At 37.6% G+C, this 18,144-nt stretch overlaps 1 protein-coding gene and 1 non-coding gene across 4 annotated transcripts in view; one reads left to right on the top strand and one right to left on the bottom strand.

The window, feature by feature from the left end:
• serinc4 (serine incorporator 4) overlaps positions 1-18,144 on the bottom strand; it is a 56,396-nt gene that overhangs the window by 21,668 nt on the left and 16,584 nt on the right. For all 3 annotated transcript variants that reach the window (XM_030160260.1, XM_030160252.1, XM_030160243.1), the window contains exons 2-3: positions 8,790-8,957; positions 6,810-6,988 (exon numbers count right to left, since the gene is read on the bottom strand). In XM_030160260.1, coding sequence (XP_030016120.1) covers positions 6,810-6,988; positions 8,790-8,957 — 347 coding nt within the window. The remainder of the gene's footprint in view (positions 1-6,809; positions 6,989-8,789; positions 8,958-18,144) is intronic.
• LOC115417310 (U5 spliceosomal RNA) lies at positions 9,604-9,712 on the top strand. Its single transcript, XR_003935108.1, has one exon. It is a non-coding gene; the product is annotated as a U5 spliceosomal RNA (small nuclear RNA).

Raw genomic sequence — 18,144 nt, 5'->3', positions numbered from 1 at the left:
CACTGATCAGTGACTGAAAAGACAATGAACAGTGAAAATCTACTCATCCCACCATATTTCAAACTAAAACCATAGTCTGAAGTCCACACATTCATTCTCACAGAAGAAATATGCATAATCGAAAAAAAAAAATACTCTTCTACTTCTATATTTTAGTAGAAGTAGAAAAGTTCAAGCTTTGAAATGTACTTCAAAGTAAAAAAAAAACAAAAAAAACCCAAAACATTTGTACTGAGCATCACATTTTTCATGTGGTTGTCCTGGTCTCAGACTCTGTAAATAAATAAAACAAACAGACCTGTTGTCTGTTCTGTCACTATGTCTGACTATCACTGCTCCGTTCACTGACAGATCAACTTGACTGTATTACTGTTCTATCAGTGTTGGTTGAAATCAGTCTTGATGTTGTGAAGGTGCACAATGATGCTAAATAAAAAATAATGGATACCCAACCTCTAATGGAATTAAAGGTAATGACCTTTTGAGCCTGTTGTGAAAATGTAGGAGAACGTACAGATAATTGAGAGATACTTTGGCTCATAAAAAATACTCTTGAGTTTGCTGTTCACAAGACACATCTGCTGATGTGAGCCATGTCTCAAAAATGGATCTCTAAAGACCTTCAGTCCTTCAATCAAGAATTGTTGATTGGCATTAGATTGAAAGGGTTTACAAATTAAACTCAAAGACATAAAAGACTCACTAAGCCACAGTTAGTCCAAATGTCCACAAATGGAGACTATTTAATACTGTGGCAACTGTCCCTAGAAGTGGACACCCAACCAAGTGGACAAGAGAGCACAACACAGAATACCCACTAAGGTAAAAAATAAAATAAAATAAAATAAAATAAAGAATCATAAAGGAACAGCTAAAGGCTTGAAGGACTCATTGGAACAGGTTAACGTCTCTGTTCATTGTGTAAAAGATGAACAAGCTTTGTGCCCCCCACAAAGACTGATGGTGCTTTACAAAAACACATTGCTGCCTGCCAGTGGGGGCTCATCAATAGAGGGCGCCACACCACCTGTCTCACATGAAGAGGAAGAAGTGTACCATATAGACTCTCGCTATGAATGGCACATGTGCAGTAAACCCCCCCTCCAATACAAGAGACAGGAGAGCCTTAAGGACCGCCCACAGGAGTAAACGTCACATTCGAAAAAGAATTCAACACTTTCCTCATAAATGTAATGTCACCAGATCTAAACCAGGGGAGAACACTTCTTGTTAGTTCTTCTCAGTTTCACTGGACTGGTTTAGCTCTTTTGAAAATGTTTTGTCTCTCATCCAAGAGGCTTCTTCAGTTCTAATAACTTGGGGCGGGGGGGGGAGGGATTTATAAACCTGTGATCTGTGTAGGTGTTAATCCATATGCTAATGAACTTAAGTATTAGGGTCGTAGAGAGGGTGTGTCCCTGGGGGGTACTGTGTGTGTTCCCAGTGTCATGAGAGAGGGGTGGGTCACTGTCCAGATCCTTCAGGGGGGGTTTGTTTGGATTCAGGTGAGTCCATGTGTGGAAGGTTATTAGTTGAAAACTGTTTGGGGAATGTCCTTTAAAATGCTGTTCTAGGTTTTGGATCAGTAGTGTCTCAGACCACCACCTCTGTTCAGGGAAGGATTTTCCACTTTCACACAAATGGTTTCTTTGACTCCTTTCTCAAACCATTTGTCTTCTCTGGTCAAAATCCTGATATTGGTGTCCTCAAAAGAGTGTCCTTTTTCTTCCAAGTGAAGATGAACTGCAGAGTCTTGTCCTGAGGTGGAGGCTCTCCTGTGTTGAGTCATGCATTTATGGAGGCGTTGTTTGGTTTCTCCTTCGTATAGGTCCGTATATTCCTCACTGCACTGAATGGAATACACCACGCTGCTTTGCTTCTCCCTCAGTAGTTTGTCCTTGGGGTGAACCCACTTTTTTGGCCTGTGAGCTACTTTTAAAATGCATATCCTAGTAGTGATATGTGGTTATAATGCATCCAAAAACTGATTTGCATACTGCGCCCCACCAAAAAATGACCTCACCAGCTGCCACTGCTGCCTGCCTGAAATTCACCAAGGAGCACCAGTGTTCTGGGAAAATTGGACCGATGAAACTGGGGTTGACTTGTGTGAGAAGAACATGCAACAGTGTATAAACAGCACAACATACCAGCATCATCTCCATGCTGAAGTATACCGGAGGGAGCATCATGATGTGACATTGTTTCCTTGCCTTAGGGCCTGGACCACACACCATGTCATTGAGGAGAGAATTAATTCCTTGACCTATCAACATGTTCTACAATACAATGTCAGGGTGGCAGCCCACCAGCTGAATCTCAGTAGAACATAAGTGATTCAGCAGGACAATGACCTTAAACAGTTGGCAAATCTATTACAGAATGACTTCAGAAAAAGGAACCGTTTGGAGTTTGGCCAATTAGTGCCCAGACCTGAATCCAGTAGATGCTGTGGAATGACCTCATAATATCAGAATTACAACTGCAACAACACATCATCAGGAGGGTAAAACTAGCCTGACTCACAGCAGTCTAAACCCAGCTCACGTTCCAGTGGCGGCTGGTGAAATGATTTTTTGGTGGGGCACAGTATCCAAGCCAGTTTTCAGATACACTATAACCACATACTGTATCGTCACGAGGATACACCAAAGTACATGCACCACTATTTTAAAATATTCATTCAAATTAAAATAAAAATACACACTGTGTTTTCAGTCATGCATTTTTTTATATGTACATTTCACCCGTCTATCCTTCAAACAAGCACATTTTTCTATGACTTGTTAAAGTCAGTCATGTCCCTGACAAGTGTCTTTTCCACTGATTGTATGGCCAATGCATTTAGACCAGGGGTGAGGGTAGAAAGAGTAGATCACATGGCATTGAAAAAAATAGGAAAACAACATGAGGGCTAAGAACATGTCAATGATAACACGTTTACTGGGAATCAATCCTGCACCTCCCCATACTGTAGTCCATTGTGATACCCACTGAGCTATCCAGCTGTTTGCTCTTTTCGCAGTAGTATGACTTATGGACCTATTCGCTGATTCCATTTATGAGGAAGGTCTTGATTCTTTTTGGGATATGGCGTTTACTCCTGTGGGTGGTGCTTGGGTGCAAGTTTCTGCACCCTGAGGTTCTCCTATCCCTTGTATTGGAGGGTGGTCCACTGCACACGCACCAATGAGGGTGCCACATGGGCCGGCGTCACAACCCGGAAAAATATGACTTGACTGCTTATTAAATGACCGAAAACTTTTTAAAACTACACTTGAATGCACGTTTTACACAGTACTCACACATATTAATGTTTTTGTAAAATTATTTTAGGTGATTCCTATCATCTTCTTCTCCATGTGAAACAGGTGGGGTGGTGCCCTAGCGTGCTCTATTGACGAGTCGCCACTGTCACATTCCCTTTTAGTGGATGAATGCTTGGTGAATTTGGCTTCACAATGACAGTAAGATCCAGCATCAAGGGATCATAAAGTGACCTTGGTATGAACACTTTGCCACCACAAGCCAGTTATCACTGTGGTAACTGTTCTGACATCTGCTGCCTGTCACTCAGTGACCTCAAAAGAACTATTTATACCAGACAATCTAAGATAATGTCTGAGCTGAAGCAGTTCTGTTAGGAAGAACACTCCAAAAAGCTGAGTACTGTGCTGGTCTGCGCAGCACTGTGAGTGTTTAAAACTTGTCTTATTGACTGAATGTCTGTACTTGTGACTTCAATGCAGGTCAGATCACATTTTATGAACAACCCATGTAGAAAACTGGGACATTTCAAAGGGTTCACATACTTAGTGTATGTGTAGTGTATACTCTGTAGGAGTACATGTGTGGTGCTTCTACTGATGAGTGTTTCTAAAATTACAACATTCATTCATTCATTGTTCTTCATCTTTAGTGCTTGTATGTAAGCATTTGCATTTTCAGCACTTAGTATTTTTTATGTACTGTACTTTTATGTGGTCTCCTGTGAAAATCTTGGTCCCATATACTGTCAAATCCATATATTTGGACAGTTTCACAAGTTACAAATCTTACCTCTGGATGCCATCACAGTCAATTTGAAATGAGGCAGTCAAGATGTGATTAAAGTGCAGACTTTCAGCTTTAATTCAGGGGGTTTAACAAACATTTTGCATTAGCTGTTTAGGAACTACAACCATTTTAAACAGTTGTTTTTAATCCTTTGATTAAAAAAACAAAACAAAAAACATTTGCAGTCAATAATGTTATTGCTATCTCTATGATTAATTTTGTTTTTCAAACAAATGTTAGCTTCTGTCACATGCACAGAGACCTCTTTAGACCTCATATTCAGAATTCCAGTGAACAGCTATCAAATGCCAGTTCAAGAATTGGACCAGATAAAGGTCCAGACCTTTATCTGCTTAATTTATTAGAATAACTAGGGAACAGACCACACTAGGCCATGATGCCACGTGTCAGTCAGTTGTCCAACTGCTTTTTAGCCTTTGGAAGTAAAAGCACTATATTTAAAATTGTTGTAATTCTGAAATGTTTAATGCAGTATTTTTGTTAAATCATTGAAGCTTGATGGTTTCATTACAAATGTACTGTGGTGGTGTACAGAGGAAAGATTACAAAACGTGTGTCACTGTCCAATGTACACCCGTGTGCACTTGGTACTGAAAATAAAGTTATACTTGACTTGACAAACAAGATGAAAACAACATAAAAATAGAAAAGCACTTGGAGAGCACAGACCTCTGCCAAGGCAGATCAGTGCAACCCCCCCCGATCACCACCAAAATTGTTCCTTGTGTCAGTATCAACATTTCCTGAAATTTTCATCCAAATCCATCCATAACAAGGTAACAAGTCAAGATGAAAACAAAATCCATGTGGGACAGACAGTAAAAGTAGAGTGGATCATAATGTTTGGAGTTGTGTTACTGACATTGAAAACTGATGTGAGCATTAGAGAGATGTTAACGTGTATTATCCGACAGGGGATCATATAAGTACTATATATCAGAGCTTCATCACCTCAGTCAGTGGAAAGTGTGACACAGTGGAGCTAAAAGCAGGGCAGAAAGTAGCTCAGGCTAACTGAAGAGTTTAATGAAGGCAGATTAACTCCATGTGCTCTATTTTTAGTCCTTTGTCTATGTTTATCACTGACACTGGAATGTACATCTTATAACAGTTTCAAGAACTCAGTGGAATTAGAACAACTTCCTTAATTATACAGTACATTTAATCCACCTCAGAGAAAGGAAAAGACAAGTTAAGCCTTGTTACCAACCAGTCTCAAGGGATTTTCACAAAGAAAAAAATCTCCAAACTACCTCAATAGTTGAATAAAAACAGAAATTAATGAGATACAGGGGAGTGATGTGTTGGTTCTGACCTAATTTGCGGCATTGAACTGTCGTTCCGAATGAGTATTCAATGTGAAAAACAACCAAAGTCTGTGCATTAAACTGTATTCTGATGGTTCTGACCTGTTTGTACTGGCTGTGAGCTTGTTACCTCCACCAAGGAGGTTATGTTTTTGCCGGCGTTGGTTTGTCTGTCTGTCTGTATCACAGTTGGGTCCAAATTGAGCATTTAAGAAAGATGTAGTCCTTTAGGGCAACAGCATCATCAGATTTGCTGATGATACCACTGTGGTAGGGCTCATCTCAGGAGGGGATGAGTCCGCACACCGGGATGAGGTGGAACGGCTGTTGGTGTGGTGCAAGGACAACTACCTGATCTTGAACACCACCAAAACGAAGGAGATGGTCTTAGACTTCAGGAGAAGGAAAACGGACATTCAGCCTCTGTTTATGGGTGGGGAGTGTGTGGAGAGGGTCTCCAACTTCCGATTCCTGGGTGTGCACATGGAGGATGACCTGACTTGGAGCGCCAACACCAGAGCCATCATTAAAAAGGCACAGCACAGACTTTATTTTCTGAGGACTCTCAGGAGTAACCATCTCTCCCAGAAACTGCTCGTCTTTTTACCGATGTGCCATACAAAGCATCCTCACGTCCTGCATCTGTGTGTGGTATTGGAGCTGTACGGCAGCGAACAGGAAGGAGCTGCAAAGGGTCCATGGCCCAGAAGACCACTGGCTGCCCCCCCCCCCTTCCTTCCCTGGAGGACCTCTACAGTTCCCACTGTCTCAGGAGGGCGCGGAATATCATCAGAGATGCAACCCACCCTGGCTTTCCACTTTTTGAACTTTAACCCTCTGGCAGACGTTTCCAGACACTAAAGTCCAGCACAAACCGTCTAAACAACAGTTTTGATCCCAGGGCCATAATTGAACTGAATACTGCTGGATATTAATTAATTATGTGGAATACTAAATGTTGTCCAGAGTATATGAGGATGTTTTATGTGTCTTTTATACTTCTAGTAACACTCTTTTTTTTATGCTGCTTTTTAGATATTTATGCCATCAGGGTTTTCCTTTTATATTTTAGTTTTTATACTCTTTTTTATACATTATTTATACTTTTTTTATGGCACCTAGGATGATTGCACTTTTTAATTTTGTTGTACCTGTACAATGACAATAAAGACATTCTATTCTGTCTGTCCGTGTGCAAGATAACTCAAAAAGTTATGGATGGATTTGGATGACAATTTCAGGAAATGTTGATACTAGCACAAGAAACAAATGATTAAATTTTGGTGGTGATCGGGGGGTCACTGATCTGCCTTGGCGGAGGTCTGTGCTCTCCGAGTGCTTTTCTAGTTTGTATTAGTTCTGACCTGTTCTACACCAGTTTATACTGGTACTCTGATCCTCTGACTCAAGTCTACCAGTACTGACCCGTTGTGAATCAGGGCTCTGAAGTCCTGACTGGACTTGACGTCAATGAGGAACACAGCCATCATCAGATAGAAGCAGGACGTCCCGAAGCAGACTCTGTAAACGGCTGAATATCCCACCAGCATCTCACAGTGTCCTCCACCGTGAGCCTGATCACACACCATGTTGAAGAAAGGCACCTACAACACAGATCGGTACAACAACGGCTCAGCTGCACAGAACTACAATTCCCAGATGCATTTAGTATATCCATACTACATTATAGTCCAGATAAATGTCTATATGTTTGGTCATAATGACTTGATTTCATTTGTAAACATACACACATTTGTCACATTCAGGCTGATACACATTAAAAAAAAAGGTGGAACAAGAACAATACAGGACTAAAGGAATAAGACTGTGGTATAAGCTTGGTGATGTGAAAAGATGATTGTTTCACAGTTGGGTCCAAATGGAGCATTTAAGAAAGATGTAGTCCTTTAGGGCAAAGACCAGCTGATAGGAAGGAATGTGGATATTTGAGCTTTTACTGTGCAAGGGTTCAAGTTGAAAATGAATACAATGACCTCTGACCCCTCAGACACAGCAGCCAGAACCATCATTCATCTAGAGTTGGCAGAACCACATGGGTCAGGATTATATTCATCAAGACCTGTCAAATGACTCATTTCCACATCAATTTTTGTTTCATTTATATCTCATTTTTACCTTGTCTACAAGTTGTTGTTTTTTTTGGGTTAATTTTTTTTTCAAAGATTTTACTTGTTTCATCTTATTTTCAGCATTTTCAAAATTTTAAATCTTGTATAATCTAGTTTTTTGTGTCATATTTGTCTTTTTTTGTCTTGTTTCCATTTCATTTTTCAAAGACAAAATAAACCTGAAACACCTCATCATTTGTTATCTTCAGTCTGTGAATGTGTCTTAAGTTTTGCCCCCAAAAATGGAAACTTTACAAAATGGTAATTACCTTACTGTGGTAGTTTTTGGAAAGTGTTGCAGGAATTAAAAGTGTAATAAATGTTTTTCAAGAAAAACACAAGTCTGGAGTGCTGCGTGGGTATCGTTGGTCTTCTTTCCTAGCTTCTGGTGCTCATGAGTGTTGGGATCCAAATACTAGTTGTTTATAAAAACTGAGGCACTCAGAGTAGGGCTGAAATTAAAAAGCCTTTATTTCAGCATGGCCAAACAAATAAAAACTGAGCTGACGCATTGCGGCCTATGGGCCGGAGGGGAAGAGACAGGTTAAAAAGGCTCCTGCAGAGAGAATCCTTTTGGATATATACTCTGAAAAGCTACACAATACCCAGGCCTGAATGGTGAACTCGACTTCTCCCCTTTCCTCTGACTGAAGTGGGATCCGGCCCACTAGGTTTACTTGTGCCCTCCCTCGGCTTCCTGATTAAAAAACCCTATTGTTTATCTGTTTATTTCTGATGATTTATTTAATGCGAAGACTCATAGTGCTTGAAATGTCTTATGTTGTTTGCTTATATACTATGTATTGCTCTGTTTTTTGTCTGTTTCAATTTTTAATTCTCTAATCTTTGTCTTTAAGGGCCGCCCAGTCATGTGACCTCTCCCTATACATAGGAGGATCCATATAGGCGGCCTTCTTATATCAGCCCTGATGAAGGCCCATAGGCCGCAACACGTCGGCTCAGTTTTTATTTGTTTGGCCATGCTGAAATAAAGGCTTTTTAATTTCAGCCCTACTCTGAGTGCCTCAGTTTTTACAAACAACATGTAATAAATGTTTATTTTGCAATAGGTCACACAATATCAAAGCTACTGTCTGTGTAAGGGGGTTTTACACTTTTTTAAATGGTTGATAATTTTATTGTCCGGACTGTATTTTACACTTTGGTTGTTTCATTTGTAGATCATGTGATAAACATTATGGACTCCCCATTAACCCCAGACAGAAGCCTGTCTCTGCTTGGTGAGTTTCAGTGAATAAGAAGAAAAAAATCTCACATTTTCCCTGACGAGTTCTGAGACCGTTTGGGACAACATGAGGCAGGACACAGCACAGCTCATGATGTGGAACAGAGTGTACATGACCCGAGTGGACGTGGATGATTTCACTGGAGGACAGAAGGCACAGCAGAGTGAGCAGGGAGCCGGTCCACAGCAGCAGCAGATCTGCAAACACAAGAGTTTACATCAGAAAAGAGGAACAAATCTGACAGAAAACAATGAGCAGAGCGAGCAGGGAGGGTACAGAATGGAACCTGCATCAATATAGAGAACAGGACAATATGTGCAAAAATGTACAACTTTTGATCATAACTATGAAAAACTGCATAGAACTGAAGTGTGTACGCCTTTATACAATGCCTTTTATGTATGACTGCTATAAAGGTTCTTAACATTACTATGAAAATAAAATATCCATATAACATTTAATATATTTGTGAAAATGCAAATATGTTAATTAAATGTATCATTAAAAGATAGTTCTTTATGAAGTAGTCATAATAGTAGTAGTAATAGGACTAGTAGTATTAGTAGTAACAGTAGTAATAGGAGTAGTAGTAGTAGTAGTAGTAATAGTAGTAGTAGTAGTAATAATAATAGTAGTAGTAGTAGTAATAATAGTAGTAGTAGTAATAATAATAGTAGTAGTAGTAGTAGTAATAATAATAGTAGTAGTAGTAGTAATAGTAGTAGTAGTAATAGTAGTAATAGTAGTAGTAGTAGTAGTAGTAATAGTAATAGTAGCAGCAGCTCTATATATTAAAAACAAAGCATTAAAAAAACAAGAAACATTAAAAACAAATAACAAAGTACACTCTTGTTTCTCTTCAGACTGTACAAATCTTTTGCTTTTTACTAAAGATTTCCGTGGAGAGGAACTATAACAGTTTTACCCAATTTTTTGATGCCTTGCGAAAAAAAACAAAACAAAAAAACAATATGAATGAATGAATGAATTTATTTTTGGTTTTACATCAATCATTGAACTCAGCACATCAATCGTAATAAACATAAAAACCAATAAAGGAAGAGGCTAGAAGCAAAAGCTTATTCTTTTGCCTATCTTTTTCAACTAATACACTACTTATATCAACTTAAATGTGTACAGCATCGAGCATTCACACCATAATAATAACAAAAAAAAACCCAAAAAAGTTTTTATTGATTTAAAATTCTTATCTTGCTATTGTTGTGACAAAAAAACAAACAAAAAAAAACTTTAACACATTAATACTTTAGATCATTCTAAATCTCAGGATCAGAAGTGGATGTGGATCGTTTTCATTGTATGTAGAGTGTTATTAATATGGTAGTGTATGTGTATATGTGGCATACCCTTATGTTCTTAGTATTTCCATTCTATAGTGCTTAAGACTTCAATTTCATTTAATTTTAGAGCACATATTTTTTGTGCTGTTTTCCTTCAACTTTATCCTGTGGGAAGAGGTGTTGCAAGCTCCTCAAAAGACTGATGAGGCACCTGCTAATAATGGCCACTAGAGGGCACTTCTACAGGTTGACACATACTATATGTCCTCAACTGAAGATTAAATGACTTTCATTACATATTTATGATAAATAAACAAAATATAGGCAGTATTTCTTGGGTAAAGAAAGAATCTGTAAGAAAAAAAAAATCTATAACCATCTATACTGTTAGATATACATTTCAAAACAACTTGCGTGTTTGAGGGACATGACTTTCTGACATGGACAGATAAACTGAGAGGCTATTACATAAACCTTCAAACACTGTTTCTGTCTGTTTGGAACAAACACAGTAACCTAATTAATGCAGCCTGATGTGAAGGTTTATTGTGAATCCTGCTGCAATGAGCCCAGAACTGATCAGTCTGTGGTCCAGATCTGAGCTCATCACGTGCCATTCATAATCTGATGACGATAATACAGAGCAGATTATCCAACATCTCCCTACCAGGAGTAAAAATAGAGCAGTAATCATGTACATGAGCTGCAAAACAAGCAGCTCCACGACGAGACGACATCTGTACAAGGAAAAGACATCGTTTAACTGGACTGTGACTGTAATGAGCTGAGAGTCTGAACCGTCTTAACTCACTTCTCTTCAAATTTAACACTTACAAATGTTCAGCACAACATATTAATCTGAAAAGTTAATGGAGCTATGTGAGAAGAAAGCAAAATAAATGCTTAAGGATAAACAACTTTGTGATATTATTCCATGACTTTACATTGCATTTCGGCCTGATCACAATCAAGGTGTACAAGTATATTTGCATCAGTTATTAATCAGTATTGCAAACAGATACCCCCCAAAACCATTCCCAAAATGTTTCTTTGGCCATCTTATTACTAGATCTTGCAATCCTCCAAATTTGAAGAAAATCGGATAAAAACTGATAAAATGGCGACCCAATGAGCGTGAAAACATGTGCACAATTTTATTGTTATAAGAGAGCAAAATTATTGTACAGAATATTTTGTAACACGATAAATAATTACTACTCAACTCCTGTGTCTTTTTTATTACAAAATACACACATCACATTGCTTTTCATTTATTGATCATTTTTGTTGAACAGCTGTTTGATTATCAATTCTTATTTTCAGTATTAAGACAATCAACCATTTTGTTCTGAAAACCCTTCTTTTACAGCCCTTTAATTGTAATAATAGAATGGGAACCTGTTATTTCAGTATTATTAGGACTAAATATGCACAACTAGACAGATTTTGGTCTGCTCCCTGGCTGCAGAAAATTTGGTAACAATGTGTCAAACGGATGTTTACGTCGAACCGCATGTTTTCAATGGCGCGTTGTTCACTAAAATTCATGTAGTGTCCGTACACCAATATACTTCCATCAATAATATGGCCTATATGCCTTATAGATATATTGTTCTAACTTGTTCACAAATGTTTCTTTCCTCCTGTACCAGGAAGACTTAGTTACAGATCTAACAGAGATGCGACCATGTGGTAAGCCAGATTTCCATTCCAATCTTGCAGAGTCCGTACACCAAGTAGTTTCCGTACACCATATTCAAAATATGTGGGTCTAATTTTATCGTTTGTGTCAATATATGGAATTTTGTGAGTGACACGATATCTATGTAATAAACAATGCATGATTATCCTGAGTGCTGAAACATTTGTATATCTTTGTAGGCATTAAATATGGAGGCTATTAGGCTGTAGTGTCTGTACACCCAATAATTTCTGATTTGACAGGGGTACAAGCCTGTGAAATTTTTAGTAGACACCATAATACAAAAATATTTTGGACTTTAAAAGAGAAATATCAGACAAATAAAATGGCCTGTCTGATTTTTTGATAGAGCATTATTATTTTTATCTATGTGTGCACCCTTTCTGGTACCCTTGATTGTGATCAGGCCGTTTAGCTATAAATGGGCTTGGATGCAGAACTTCAACCACTGTGGGAACCATCTAAAAACCAAATTAATTTAAAATCAGTCAAACTAAATTACTTCCCAACATGTTTGAAACAAACTATAATAAAATTCAGTAAAATATCTGTGAGGATATGGCAAGGTAGAACACTCTCCCTTTGAGTTTTAGTAGGAGAATACAAGTAGATTAAAGTAGATTAAAATGGACTTCCATATTTGTTTCAATTAACATTCATAACTCGGGTTAACACAAAGGACAAAAGCCAAGAATAAAAATTTCAGTCATTTAAACTAAAAGTACTAAATCTGAAGAAATACCTCTATGCAGTTCCACTCAGGTCTTTGGCCTGTTGGAAAGGTATGGGAAGAGAGACACAGGGCAACAAGACCCAGATTTAGTTGGTGAATGAACCTTTGGCAGGGACTTAGACAGATAGTACAGATCCAGATTTAGAGTCTGGTTTCGACCAACCAACTCGATATGTAAAGTGTCATGAGATAACTTTTGTTATGATTTGGCACCATATGACTAAAATTTGATTGATTGATTGATTGATTGATTGATTGATTGATCCAGTAGTTTAATTTGCTTTAGAAATATGCTGGATGCTGGAGGGGTTCATACATTGAGGTGGTTTACCCCAGGGCTACTTGATTAAGTGTTGAAAATAAAGATTTGTTTAGATACCTGCAATTAGGAGACAATTTCACAGAAAAGACCAGGCTGAAACCAGCAGAAACTTTAAATAATGTGGTTGGTGTGATGGTGAATGCATCCAAACCGAAAAGATCTGGGGACAATCCTGATTTTTACCAGACTCATAGAGAAAGCAGAGGGGAATCAACATTATACAGAAAATCAGAATGGGAAGCTAAAGAGCTAAAGATCCAAATTACAGAAGAAGAATAGTATCAAATGTGTGAGGTACATTCTACATCTATGAATTCTGCAGTATGGAGGGAAATCTGCGCGAAGAATTAAAGCTGCTTCAGTATAACACCTGAAATAAAAAGACGGTAACACCATACACTATTTGAGGCTGTTTGGGACTATGGAAACTGACCATTCACATATTTTCTGGAATTGTTCAAAAATAATATATTGGCAAAATGTTAATGGGACTACTAAAATCATTTGGCATATGAAATTCCAAATACCTGCGTGATGATGTATCTTGGGAAAATTGTGGCTCTAGTGATGAAAAACAGTTTTCATTTGACTGAGATTTTTCTTGGAGTAAGAAAGAAAGCTGTCACTAGGAACTGATTTAATGTGAACATCCCAAAGCTAGATCAGTGGCTGGAAGTTGTTTGCAATATTTTTTTTGTAGTGAAGCTGACTTGCATGTTGAAAACCAATTTCAAGGAAACTGGGAAAAAAAAAAGATATTCATACGACAAGTGGCACCTAGACTGGATTTGAATTTGAACTAGCTTGGGGTCACGGCCCCACGTGGGGTCTCCTGGAATTCAAATGGGGTCGCCTGAAATTTTTAGTAATTGATCAAAATTTTAAAAAATTACTAATTTGATTTGATTGATTGATTTATTTCGAACATGCAAACAAACAAAATAAAACAAAACAAAATAAAACATTTAAATGGACAGACTCTATCTTCAAGCACATACAAATCTGAATTTTTCATGGTCGAAAAGGAGTAGGAAGAAGTATAAACTGATTTCATCCAACCCCTCAGTGCTTTTCCACCTTTATCACTAACTTGATACAAGAATCAAACAATACTATTTTCCTGATTTTAGCATCAAACCACAACAAATACATATGCAATAACTGAATTACACACAACAGTATGTTCATGTCAGTACAGTCATACAAACTGACTCAACAATTCAACAGTTTTCTTCAATAATTACAGCAGATTTATCAATTCAACATCATCCATAAACAAACAGGCCTCATTGTCATTATTAAATACTGTAACCTCTCAAGAATCATTTTTAAAAAAATATATTTTTTAAACTGAATTATGTTTAATATTTGTTTTATCTCCACACACAGTTTGTTCCACAGTTTTCCTCCACAGATGGTGATACAGAAACTTTTTAACCTAGTGCGTACTTTATGAATCTTTAAATTAAATTTTCCCCGTAAATCATAGCCTCCCTCTCTTTCACTAAACATATCTTGAATATTGCCCGGCAGTAAGTTATTCTTTGCTTTATACATTATTTGAATAGTTTTGAATTCCACAAGGTCAATGAGTTTTAAAGTTTTAGACTGTAAAAATAGTGGATTTGTGTGTTCACGAAAACCAACATTTTGAATGATTCTTATAGCTCTTTTTTGCAGTATAAAAAGTCTTTGTAATGAACTTGTATACGTATTTCCCCATACCTCCAAACAGTAACTTAAAAAGAGTAAGATCAATGAATTATACAAAATCTGAAGTGATTTTTGATCTAATATCCCCTTTGCTCTGGCCAGGACTGAGATGCTTCTGGATAGTTTGTTTTGTATATGTTTTATGTGAGGTTTCCAGCAAATTTTATCATCAATCACTCCAAGAAACTTGTTTTGATTCACTCTTTCTATATCTACACTCTCTATTTGTACCTTTACCTCATTACTTGTTTTACATTTACCAAAAATCATGAATTTCGTTTAACACAAATTTTTTGACAATTTTGTCAAACCATAACTTAATTTCATTTAGCTCTGAAGTGATTATGTCCAAAAATTGCTGCAAATCCTCACCGGTTCCCAGAACATTTGTGTCATCAGCAAATAATACAAATTTAATTTGTTCAGACACTTTACATATATAATTAATATACATTAGAAACAATTTAGGTCCCAACACTGACCCCTGGGGGACACCACACACAATACCCAAACACTCAGAATGACAGTCTCCGATCATCACAAACTGTTTCCAATTCTCCAAATAGCTTCTCACCCAATTCAGCACCACTCCCCTGATTCCATACTGTTTCAGTTTATTGATTAAAATGTCATGGTTTATGGTATCAAATGCTTTTTTTAAATCAATGAAAACTCCAACTATGAATTTTTTATTGTCTATGGAATTTGTGATTTCTGCAATGAATTCAGTTAATGCTAGTGATGTTGATCGGTTGGTTCTGAATCCATATTGAAAGTAAATTGTATTTTTCTATGAATGTGTCTAATCTGTCATTAAATAATAAAAAATATTTTTTAATGATTCAATATATATTTAATTACAATTAAAACACCACACACTTTTCCTAATAAAAATCAAGCTCAAATGAAATGCAGGATATAATATCTGAAAGGGCATATCTTGATTGGCCCGATCATGTGACCACGTGCGTTACTACACTTCAACCTGCCTGGACACAGTCGCAGTCAGAAAACCGGACGAACAGACAATGGAAGATTTCTTTGCCCACCAGGACCTGCTAAGACATCTTCAAGGGACAATGACAAGCAGACACCAAAAACGTGCATTATATAGCCTAAATGTTGTCTAAAATTGATGTTTATTTGCAACATAGTATAGCAAACTATTACATGATCAAAAACAAATTAATTACCAAAAAATGTCACTGTTTTGAATGTCTGGGGTTGCCAGAAATTTGTGATGTTAAACCACTGCACTATACCATAATGCACAACAGGAATTACAAATGATGTGTTATGTTTAATGTTTTATTGTATTTGTCTGTTTAATAATATTTGTGGAAAATTTTATATAAACATTAGTGAAAACAAAAACAATGTGAAGTGCATCTAAACTTTCTAAAACTGACACACATGCACTTATCAAGTCAAAATTTTTTAATTTTTGCTTGTTTGGATGTTTTGGAGGCTTTCCCTATTCTCTGTGCACCTACAAATTGTCCCCCCCAAAAAAGGTAAATTAAAAAACATTTTTGGGTTTCTATTCACTCAGCTGTTCTTTATCTCCATAACAACCTGTGTGCTTTTAACACTAATAATATAAGCATTTCTTTTAAATAACCCTGTTCTTTTCAGTGCAAATTGTAACCATTATTGCATTTGTATAAAGATGGACAGATTAGAATTTTAGAAAAGTGAAATCTTCAATTCAAATTTAAAGTAGCATAAAAGTACAAAAAGGAAAACTACAAAATAAATACAAAATGCAAATATCAAAAAATATTTTTTTTTTTCCTTTTAATTTTTATTTCTTTTTTTTTAGGTAGATCTTCCTAAATCCTTTTGCAGGTATATAATTATGACACAATTATAACAGGGTTAAGTCGATATTTGCAATTACTTCTGCAATTCGAGGCGGAACCAGATGAAGGACAACACCTGGTCCTCCAGGTTGGGAGATGGGCGTGGGGCAAACAACCCCACCCTATAAAACACCACCCTGTTACAGAAACCATGACAAATGCAAGAAACAACAAAGAGCCTGTTGTGGACTCGAGCCAGTTGGCTCAATGTTGAAAACACCTAGATATAGCCAAACTCAAATGTCCTTATATTAGCAGGGGATTTGTTTTGGAACTAAGACACTGCTTTAGTGTCATAAATGAAGCAAGGGAGGTTGACTTGATACTAACACCAAATGGGATAGCATAAAAAAGACCTATGTTGACACATCTGCAGAGATGTTAGAAGGAAAAGTCTTCTTGAGAGTGATAACTGGAAGGTATCACATTATATTCCATCAAAAGTATTCTGCAGGGTTCCCCTTTCCAGAATTGATGTAGCTAGAAACACCAAGCTGAGAGAAGAGCAAGTCAGCTTCAGAAAGGAGAGAAATTGATGTTTAAATTCCAAACATTGTCACCCACAAACTTCTTGCACTTTGTACAACCTAATAACAACACATACTCCTATAGAGACTGACAAATGTCCTAAAGTCTCAAGTCCTTGTAGTAATTCATTAAGGACATGATCTATAGGGAGGAAAGGGACTGGTAGAGCCAAATCTATCTGTGACCAACTCTCTGAGCTAGACAGAAATGGGCAAGTTAATCGGATCTCCTACCTGAGATTCACTTACAGACAGAGGAACCACTTGCCAAGAAGATTCAATGTTCACACAGAAATCCATTCACGCAAAGAGATTTGGTAACTCACAGGTTCCACTGCAATGGTAGTCATCTACTTGGGGCTTCAGGGCTCGTGACTGCGACTGAATTACGGTCGCATGCGCCTGAGAATTTCGGTAGTGCGACTGTTTTTGAGATTACGATCGCACGGTGCGCCAATAAAAAAAGGAGCGAAAATTAATACGTGCGCCTAGAATAATGGCTGCAGAAGTAACTCGTCAGCTGAAAACAAACAAGCTCCACGCCCCGCTGACTGAAGCGGAAAATCTAGTCCCCGCCCCCTCGTGTGCGCATCTCTGCGAATGGTCCAACACTGCATGACTTCGATGCACTACCAGCGGTCAGGAAGTACCTACACTCTGGCACCAGGTCAAGGAGGCCTGACTTCAGGCGTCGTGGTGCAGACCATAGTGACTAAGGGGCACCAGGTCAAGGAGACTTGACTTCAGGCGTGGTGTAGACCAAAGTGACTAAGGGCCTTCAAGCCATGAAATAAAAAAGTTGGTTGTTGCAAATAATGGTGTGATTCGTCTTTCTTCTCCAAGAACCAACTAAAGTATATACCACACATTGACAATTGTTTTGCACCTGTGTCAATGTAAGCTTTTTCTTTCATACTCTATTCAAATACTTTATTCTAGGTTGTTAACATTGCTTAAATACATATAGGAATATTACTTGGTATGGCCAAGAGTTTTGCTTGTTCTCCAAATTTTTTATATAATAGTGGTGCGCCTAGATTTTAGCCTGTGCTCCTAACTTTTTAGGGTTAGGAGCACAGTGCTCCTAGGTCAAAAAGTTAATTTTGAGCCCTGGGCTTGGGTACATGGATGATTCGCTACACTGCGAGACCTCTACTTCACATTTATTTATTTGGGTGTGATTTGGCAATCTGGCTCAAATGACTTGAGTGACCCAAGTGACTC

This window comes from Sphaeramia orbicularis, chromosome 3 (genome assembly GCF_902148855.1).
Source record: "Sphaeramia orbicularis chromosome 3, fSphaOr1.1, whole genome shotgun sequence".
Classification (NCBI taxonomy): Eukaryota; Metazoa; Chordata; class Actinopteri; order Kurtiformes; family Apogonidae; genus Sphaeramia; species Sphaeramia orbicularis.
Note: the sequence above shows the minus strand (reverse complement) of the source record. Positions and strands in the feature narration are given on the sequence as shown.